General features: G+C 40.1%; 1 protein-coding gene across 1 annotated transcript in view; it reads left to right on the plus strand.

The window, feature by feature from the left end:
* The window catches only part of LOC307045185 (voltage-dependent T-type calcium channel subunit alpha-1I-like), a 211,457-nt gene that overhangs the window by 185,406 nt on the left and 16,051 nt on the right, over nt 1-10,000 (plus strand). Inside the window, exon 30 of the mRNA XM_079690718.1 lies at nt 1,478-1,912. Coding sequence (XP_079546844.1) covers nt 1,478-1,912 — 435 coding nt within the window. The remainder of the gene's footprint in view (nt 1-1,477; nt 1,913-10,000) is intronic.

A 10,000-nucleotide genomic window follows, 5' to 3' on the forward strand; every position in this document is an offset into this window, starting at 1 on the left:
GCTGATGCTCAGGTGTATATCAGTATGTAGTGTCTCTACTTTAAAGAGTCCTCTCCTGCTGATGTTCAGGTATATATCAGTATGTAGTGCCTCTACTTTAAAGAGTCCTCTCCTGCTGATGTTCAGGTGTATATCAGTATGTAGCGTCTCTACTTTAAAGAGTCCTCTCCTGCTGATGTTCAGGTGTATATCAGTATGTAGCGTCTCTACTTTAAAGAGTCCTCTCCTGCTGATGTTTAGGTGTATATCAGTATGTAGTGTCTCTACTTTAAAGAGTCCTCTCCTGCTGATGTTCATGTGTATATCAGTATGTAGTGTCTCTACTTTAAAGAGTCCTCTCCTGCTGATATTCAGGTGTATATCAGTATGTAGTGTCTCTACTTTAAAGAGTCCTCTCCTGCTGATGTTCAGGTGTATATCAGTATGTAGTGTCTCTACTTTAAAGAGTCCTCTCCTGCTGATGTTCAGGTGTATATCAGTATGTAGTGTCTCTACTTTAAAGAGTCCTCTCCTGCTGATGTTCAGGTGTATATCAGTATGTAGTGTCTCTACTTTAAAGAGTCCTCTCCTGCTGATGTTCAGGTGTATATCAGTATGTAGTGTCTCTACTTTAAAGAGTCCTCTCCTGCTGATGTTCAGGTGTATATCAGTATGTAGTGTCTATACTTTAAAGAGTCCTCTCCTACTGATGTTCAGGTGTATATCAGTATGTAGTGTCTCTACTTTAAAGAGTCCTCTCCTGCTGATGTTCAGGTGTATATCAGTATGTAGTGTCTCTACTTTAAAGAGTCCTCTCCTACTGATGTTCAGGTGTATATCAGTATGTAGTGTCTCTACTGGGACATGTTCTCATACTGTCTGTGCTGCAGCACCTCTTTTCCCCCTCTGTCTGAAACCAGAGCTCAGTCTGCTCTGATTGGTTAGCTGGCCGGCTCTGTTGTGATTGGTCAACCGCTTAGAGATGTCCCGCCCCTTAGCCTATCACGTACAATGTGTTGGAGCGTTAGCCAATAGATGTGCGAGTAAACCCTTCCAATCCTCCCCCAGGACACCTTGAGGGATTGCCCCTTAATAATTAATATAATTACAGATAACATACAAATGATATACAGGTAAGTAACTTTCACAGTAGTAATGTCAAAGTCAACTTTATTGTCAATCTTTCAGTTTGTGTGTACAGACAGAGTGATCGAAATACCGTTTCCCACCATCACGAATACAAAGATACAAATATGTATAAAATATGTATATCCTATATATACACAATCAACAGACACAATTATACACATGCACAAATGACATGTACATGCACTATCACCTATAGAACACGCTACAGGAGAGGGAACCCCCCAAAACTCGCTACAGGAGAGGGAACCCCCCAAAACTCGCTACAGGAGAGGGGACCCCCCAAAACTCGCTACAGGGCTTCTTTCATTTCTTGAATCCTCACCCCTAAACCCTTCCATTCCTCCCCCAGGACACCTTGAGGGAGTGCCCCCCCGACCACCCCGTCACAGACTACGAGTGCCACGCGGGGCTGCAGTTCATCTCCCCGATGTACTTCGTGTCCTTCGTGCTGACGGCGCAGTTCGTGCTGATCAACGTGGTGGTGGCGGTGCTGATGAAGCACCTGGACGACTCCAACAAGGAGGCGCAGGAGGACGCCGAGATGGACGCCGAGATCGAGCTGGAGCTGGCTCAGGGGGGCCTCTGCTGCCTGGGGGGCATCGGGGTGGGCGTCGCCGGAGCTTTGGGGGGGGTGGCGGCGGGGGGGTCGGGGATCGGAGGAGGAGGAGGAGGAGGAGGAGGAGCCATCGGGGGTCTGAGTTGTGGGGCGATGGCGCCGCTCAGAGATGGAGGAGGTCATGAGGGACAGAAACACCATCGCTGTCGACTCTACTCTCCCGCTCAGGTGAGATAAGATAAGAAGTGCTTTCTTGATCCCACCCAGATAGCAAAAGATATTAATTCAACATTGGATTTTGGTTAAATTGGTTATTTTTGGTTGAGGTTGAAAAATCAATGTTGATTCGATGTGTTATTACAGATATCATTTCAACGTTTGAAAGATTTTTGTTGAATCAATTTAATAAAGATGCCGGTTTTTCAACGTTGAAATTCCCTACATTGAATTGACATTGTTTCAACGTGTGGCGCTCCCCTCTCGGGCGAGATCATTTGGGAAATGTTTGTTTTGCAGCAGCATAAAAAGACATGGCATTGTACAATACACATGTAAAAGACTAGAAATAATCAAGTAAGTAGTAATATACTCTGCATGTTGAATTTACAAATTGTGGTGAGACCACCTCATACAAACCAGAGAGAAAGATCACTGCTGATGCAGCAACGCTCACTTTCAACAATCAGATCAAAGTTTAGAGCGACATAAATATATTTTGTTTAGAAATGGAATGTTTTGCACCCCTCACTTTCTCTCTACAATTGTTCTTTCATTAAGCATTATATTATTATCTCGCGTTGAATTGATTATTAGTTACTTTTGAGTGATTCTGATATCTGGTGAGTAAATCACAAAGCCAGTGCAATGTTTTATGTTCCTGTCTTCATCTGTGTTAAATGTATCTTGTTTACTCCAGTAATAAGACAAGAAGCCTCAGTGTCAACTCTCAGGACAACAGCTCTGAACAGAATTTCATTGGATTAGTTGACCACTAAAACCCGCTGCCATTCATTCATCGAAGACGGAAGATGGGGACCAGCCCATGAGCCTCAGTCAGTATGAACCTCAACCTCTGTAACCTGAATAGACACTAAAGTCACTCTAACTCTTTATTGATTTCCTGTTCTAAACAACATTCAAACAATAACATAATGAACTAAACTCCTCCTTTTAAAAAAACAACACAGATTTTCCTACAGATTAATAATCGAACACAAGGAGTATCCAGTGGCTGAGGGAAGGACTGCCAAGGAGCTTTTAACATTCTTTCCGGTCTGACTCAATTGATCAAGCTAGAGAAGATGTGACATAATGAGGTTTTATGTCACACTTGGTTCTGTTTTATGTCTGAGGTTTCTCCCATTGTTTCCCCTTTAAAACACTAGAACCGCCAGAGGTCGCTGTATACCTAAAACCGCCAACGGGTAAAATGTACCCGCTATTGATTTGCAAGGTACAATGTTCTTTTATTTATCATACAGAACAGTGAGTTTTGATCGCACAGGGATGAAACTTATACCAATAGAATCTGTGGACTCTCAGCTTTTCATATGACATAGTTTGTGCAGATAGCATGAAGTATAAAATATCGCTACAAGTGCTGATTTAAACGCTTGGTGTTAGACTTGTGTTTTGTTTAGGTACAAATCTCTCTATCTATCTATCTATAACTATCTATCGATCTATCTGTAATGTTCTGTTCTATGAACATATAATTGTCTACATAAACAGACGACGCGGACTACTTCTCTCATTCCGAGTGTCCGTCTTTATTCAACTGGCACGTAACCTGCACACATGCATTACGTCCTCAACGTGAGCTCAGTCATCCAAGATCTTGTATTCTCCAAGATGTTACACTATCTATAACTATCTATCTGTCTATAACTATATATCTACCTCTCTCTCTCTCTCTCTCTCTATCTATCTATCTATCAATATATCTATCTATCTATCTCTCTATCTATAAGGAACCACAGTAGACAAAAGGCGTTGCTATAGCAACACGTCATGTTTACGCTGTATTTTCTATGAGGTAAATATTACCCGCTGGCGGATATGAGTAGAAATGGCAATTTATTTGGCTATTTTTTCAATCTGACTTCCTATTGACAATTTTTAACAACAGAGGGTGCTACATAACACACTTTCAGGAAAAGTCACGGACTGGGAGACTTTAATATGTTATGGAAAAAAAGTTACAATAAAAAATCAGCTGCGGGTAAAATGTACCCGTTGGCGATTCTAGTGTTAAAACTGTGGGTTTTCTCTGGAAGTTTTTCCTTGTACGATGTGAGGGTCTAAGGATAGAGGGTGTCGTTTTCTCATACTGATATTCTGAACAAACTTTGCTGTTGTATTTGCTGTAAAGTGTCTCTACTGTAGGCTAGTTTTATTATATGTACAGCACTTTGGCTCGACCTAAAATCGTTTATAAATGTGCTATATAAATAAAACTTGATTTGATTTGATTCGATAAGGAGCATTTAGATGGGAGCGGTGACGGCTAAGATCTCTTTAGACATTCATGACAGAGTTGCGCTATGCTTCGTCGATGTGGGCGTGGTTAAATGGTTAAACCAGCTCACACTCCAGAGAGAAAGATTACTGCTGATGCAACAATGCCCACGTTTTAACAATCAGATGAAAATTAGGCAATAAAGTGCAACATACATATATTTCTGTTTAGAAATGTAATCTTTTGCACCCATCATCATTATTTTTCATTAAACTGACTTTTTTTCAAGAGCCATATTTGGATCAATCAGTGAGAAGAAGAATATATCAAATACATTTAGAATTGTATGTTGTATTTTATTGAGCATTTCTGCATGTACCAGCAGCGTCCATCACTCCAGAGAGAAAGATTACTCACTTTTAACAATCAGATGAAGGTTAGGCAATGTAGAGCAACATACTGTACATATATTTCTGTTTACAAATGGAATGTTTTGCACCCCTCACTTTCTCCACAATTGTAGCAGCGTCTATCGTTTTCCCAACCCAGTACAGATGAACAACGGCTGATCAACAATATACCAAAAGTACCAAAAGTACCTAAAGTACCAAAAATACCAAAAGTACCAAAAGTACCAAAAGTACCAAAAATACCAAAAGTACCAAAAGTAAATTGATAAAATTGTTTTTTTTCCCAAGCTAGAGAAAATGTGACATTACTTGAGCATTTCGATGAGGACAGCGACGATCTCTTTAGACATTCATGACAGAGATGCGAAGAGCTTCGTCGATGTGGAAGTGGATGTGGTTAAACAGTTGGAAAGACGGTGTCGTGTAGCCTCAATAAACAGGATGTGGAACAAACGGTTACCTTCTAAATCAGTTCCTGTAGGGCTGTCCAGATGCCTGCTTTCGTTTAAATGCATCTGTTAGCAAGCTATGATATTGAGGACTTAAACGTATACTCTCCCATGAAGACTAAGTATTACTTTTAATTTATCTGCATATTATTTTTCTTTCATTAATTGGTAAATAGTTTGATGTATAAAAAGTCAGAAAAAAAAGAAAAATGTCCATCCCAGTTCCTCAAACTCCAAAGTGCGACTTTTATTACTTTGTTTTGTCTGTTAAAAACCCAAACATATACAATTGTAATAATATATTTCAAAGAGATAAAAAGGAAATCTCCAGAGTCTGAAAACAGCTTTTAATGCTATTTTTATAAAGTATGTGTTCCTACATGTTGCAGCAAAGTTGTGATTGCAACTTTCCCACAAAGAAAACAGAACATTTGTGTAGAAATGTACGTCTGTAATTATGCAAATGCTCAGACGTCTGGAACATTGCTCATTAAGAGGTGGCTTTCATCTCTGGTGTTGTCTGGGAATTATTAAACATTTTTGAAGATTGTTTTGGGGTTCAACAAATTATCTTTGAGTTTAGCTTCTAGAATAGTTCATGGGTTGTTTCTAATATAACAAATATATTCTTAGACTCTGCAAAAAGTTAGTTTTTAACTTTCCAATAGTTTCTCTATTGTTCTTCGACATGAGAGACAGAGAACATTGACTTTTTCCAATGATTCCAAAAGAGATGGATGAGGGGGAAGCTCGGTGTCATCCTGGAGACATCGTCTGAAAAAAAAGAGAAGCTCGAAAATAAACAATGAAGGATCGGCATGATTTTTCAGGATACGTACAACAGTCGGTGCTGCAGCTGGATGTATTCATAAAACACAGATGTGCTATACGTGTGCCGATGCAAGGTGTCGTTGACGTTAACACCAATGCATGGAAACACGTATGTAGACGATATAAAGAAATTCAACTGTTCCCGCAAATCTGAAAACACAAAGGCTCTCTGATTGGTGATTGCTCAAACAGCAAGTCGGTGCAAGCTACATCCGTAATAACACTCACATTTAATTATAGCACGGACACAGGAGGACAGGTGTTCACACGCTGACTGACGCAGACAGAAAGGAAACAGGGGAAAGCACATATCTCAAATGAAAGAGAGAGAAAGAGAAGAGAAGGTTTCAGAAGAAAGGGACTTAATTTGACTCTGAAGGAACAGAAGTGTTAGCATTACTTAGATCTGATACTTGAGTAAAAGTAGAAGTACACACATATTGTACTTTAGTAAAAGTAGAAGTACTCAGATCTTGTACTTTAGTAAAAGTAGAAGTACTCAGATCTTGTACTTGAGTAAGAGTAGAAGTAGATATTTTACTCAAGTAAAAGTAGAAGTACTCAGATGTTGTATTTGAGTAAAAGTAGAAGTACTCAGATCTTGTACTTGAGTAAAGTAGAAGTACTCAGATCTTGTACTTGCGTAAAATTAGAAGTACTCAGATCTTGTATTTGAGTAAAAGTAGAGGTACTCAGATCTTGTACTTGAGTAAAAGTAGAAGTACTCAGATCTTGTACTTGAGTACAAGTAGAAGTACTCAGATCTTGTACTTGAGTAAAAGTAAAATACTCAGATCTTGTACTTGAGTAAAAGTAGAAGTACTCAGATCTTGTATTTGAGTAAAAGTAGAAGTACTCAGATCTTGTACTTGAGTAAAATTAGAAGTACTCAGATCTTGTACTTGAGTAAAAGTAGAAGTACTCAGATCTTGTACTCGAGTAAAAGTAGAAGTACTCTGATATTGTACTTGAGTAATACAAAAAAATCCAAATCTGTAAAGTAACTAAAGCAGGGTGTCCGCGGGGTCTTAAAAAGTATTAAAAGTTGATAAATCAATTTAGCGAAAATGAAGGCTATTAAAAAGTATTAAACGGCATTTTCCAAGGTATTAAGAAGGTTCACAGCAACGACAACATGAAACACCCTTTAATTTACTGAAACGACATGTCGGGAAACCCCACAAGGCGGCCCCATGCATAGCGCGCCGTAAAATGCTGCTTATTATTTTAAGTTTCGTTGCCTTGCTCCGCTCTTTGGGGGGGGGGGGGGGGGAACTAAACGACTACGGTAACGGGTCCCAAGGTGGGTAGACCGGCATACGCAACCCTCTGGCGGTCCAACGGCTCCGTGTGTGCCCTATATGATCATTTTCTGATAACGATGAAAGAGCCCGTCTCCCTCTCCCCACGTCTCCTGCTGCTGCTGGGCTGTCAGAAGAGGGGGAGGAAAAGAGAGGCAGTCACCGTTTATTAAATATTATTATATTATTATACAGAGAACAGAGTCGTTATCAATTTGTTTTAAAGCTCAATAAATAACAAAGAAGACCTCTGACCGGCACTTTTCTAATTTTGTACGGAAGATTTCAACTTGAACGGACATGTTGACCGGCGGAACATTTTTTTTACGGAAACTGCCGCACGGTCCCCTCGTTCCTTGGAAGAGGCGGAGAGGTGGGTGTTTTTCATCTGCTGGTGGACTACCTGAGAGATACAGCAGGAGAACACGCCGTCCACCGCGGAGAATAAACAGAAGGGCAACCATGGCAACCATGCTCCGGGGTCTTCTTCGCTGCTTTTGGTGTATTTCGGGCGGCAGCAGCGCCACTTACAGGCCTGATATATGTACTACATCGTTTCCAGCATTTCCAGCGGTCAAGTGTGAACGGACACGTTAATGAATCGAATGCGTGTGAACGGAAGACTTTTTTGCGCTTGCGTATGCATTTTACCGTATGCGTCCTTGTGGGGCCGGGGTCTAAGCCAAACTATATCCGGTCACAGAGATCTGCTATTTTAAAGTAAAGTCATCACATATCGACCCTAATATAGTCTATATTAAGAACGAGAAAAGTCTTAATATATCCTTTTTTGAAAACATATGACAAATGTGTGAGGGTGATGACGTCAGAGCATCGTCCTATGTGCCAGGGCTTAGCCCCGGACAGCCCCAGCCCAATTTAACCCCTGGGTATTTGTGAGGGAGCTCCTATATGGCATTACCCCGCTGAAGCTCACCAAAGTTTAACATATTTCATAGTTCAAAGTTTTGTCAATTGTTTTGTTTATTGGTCAAATACTGGTTTCTAATGTTTTCTGAGGAGTTTTACTGGAATGAAAGAGCACAGAGTACAGAAGCAACAAAGCAGCATACTGCATTAAACCTGACCTTCACAGAGAGGTTGAAGTTCATGTGGAGAGGAGGCTTCAGTAGTCTGTCTGCACTCTGTTTAGTTTTGCTATCTTACAATCAATATAGTAAATGTGAGGTAAAGTGTGTAGCCAATGTAACCGGTTAGAACTCAAAGTTGCGATGAGGTCTTGAAATGTTTGGAAAGGGTCTTAAAAAAGGTCTTAAAAGGTATTAAATTTGACTTCAGGATTCCTGCATATACCCTGTAAAGGTATTAAATAGTATTTTAGTGGAGTATAAGTACAAAGTAGCATAACATGGCCTAGTCAAGTACAAGTACCTCAAAAGTGTGCTTGAGTACAGTACTTGAGTAAATCTACTGAGTTACTTTACACCTCTGCAGTTCAGTGTGAACCAAATGAACCCAAGTAATTCAGACGTTTAATTCATAATCATAATTGTATCCATCCTAATGACTCTGAATCAATGGGTGATTCAGAGTCATTGTGTTTCCAGCTCATTGTCTCTGAGTCTCTCTGGTATTTTTAACCAGAAGAGGAGTAAAGAAAGAGATGAGACAGAGGAGGATGTGTCTCTCTACATGTAGAGTTTAAATCTCTGTTCGGATTAGCCAGCAAACAGTATTTGGACTATTTGTATACCCATTAATATTGAGATGATGTGTTGGTATAATGATGGCTGAGGGAAAATAAGTGTAGGAAAGGAGAACACAAACAGTGCTTAAGAGGGAGAAGTGTGTATACAAGTAGCCAAACACACACAAGATGAAATCACAAAGGAAAATAATAGCTTCAAGTTGAAAACCTCAAAAAATCCTTGAATGTAACAACGTTTGAACTCCTAAATAAAACGCAGCCAGTCATTTTGAAGTGTGATTAAGAGGCTGTCGAGCACTTTGTTTACTTCCCGTCTGAGCGACAAATAACCAAACAACTTGAAAACATGAACAGCAGACTTTCTACCAAACAAGAACACACTTCGGCCGTAATCAAAGGCACATAAACACAGTGAGAGCACTCAGGAAGCTGTGGAGAGGGCAAACAACGTTAAGGCAACTTAGTTCAGTGTTATTCCTGAATACACGCTGTTTAGAATATATTCTGCAAAAGCTTTCCAGTTTGCACGGATCATTTAGGCTCCCTGTGGAGAGGTATTATTCTACAGCTCCTATAAAGAAGTCCAGAGTCTCTCTAAGGAACTTTCAAAAAAATTATTTCTTACTTGTGTATATCAGTGTGTAGTGTCTCTACTTTAAAGAGTCCTCTCCTGCTGATGTTCAGGTGTATATCAGTATGTAGTGTCTCTACTTTAAAGAGTCCTCTCCTGCTGATGTTCAGGTGTATATCAGTATGTAGTGTCTCTACTTTAAAGAGTCCTCTCCTGCTGATGTTCAGGTGTATATCAGTGTGTAGTGTCTCTACTTTAAAGAGTCCTCTCCTGCTGATGTTCAGGTGTATATCAGTATGTAGTGTCTCTACTTTAAAGAGTCCTCTCCTGCTGATGTTCAGGTGTATAGCAGTATGTAGTGTCTCTACTTTAAAGAGTCCTCTCCTGCTGATGTTCAGGTGTATATCAGTATGTAGTGTCTCTACTTTAAAGAGTCCTCTCCTGCTGATGTTCAGGTGGATATCAGTATGTAGTGTCTCTACTTTAAAGAGTCCTCTCCTGCTGATGTTCAGGTGTATATCAGTATGTAGTGTCTCTACTTTAAAGAGTCCTCTCCTGCTGATGTTCAGGTGTATATCAGTATGTTGTGTCTCTACTTTAAAGAGTCCTCTCCTGCTGATGTTCAGG

The sequence above is a fragment of the Notothenia rossii genome, assembly GCF_949606895.1.
Source record: "Notothenia rossii genome assembly, chromosome: 1".
In the NCBI taxonomy this organism is placed as follows: domain Eukaryota; kingdom Metazoa; phylum Chordata; class Actinopteri; order Perciformes; family Nototheniidae; genus Notothenia; species Notothenia rossii.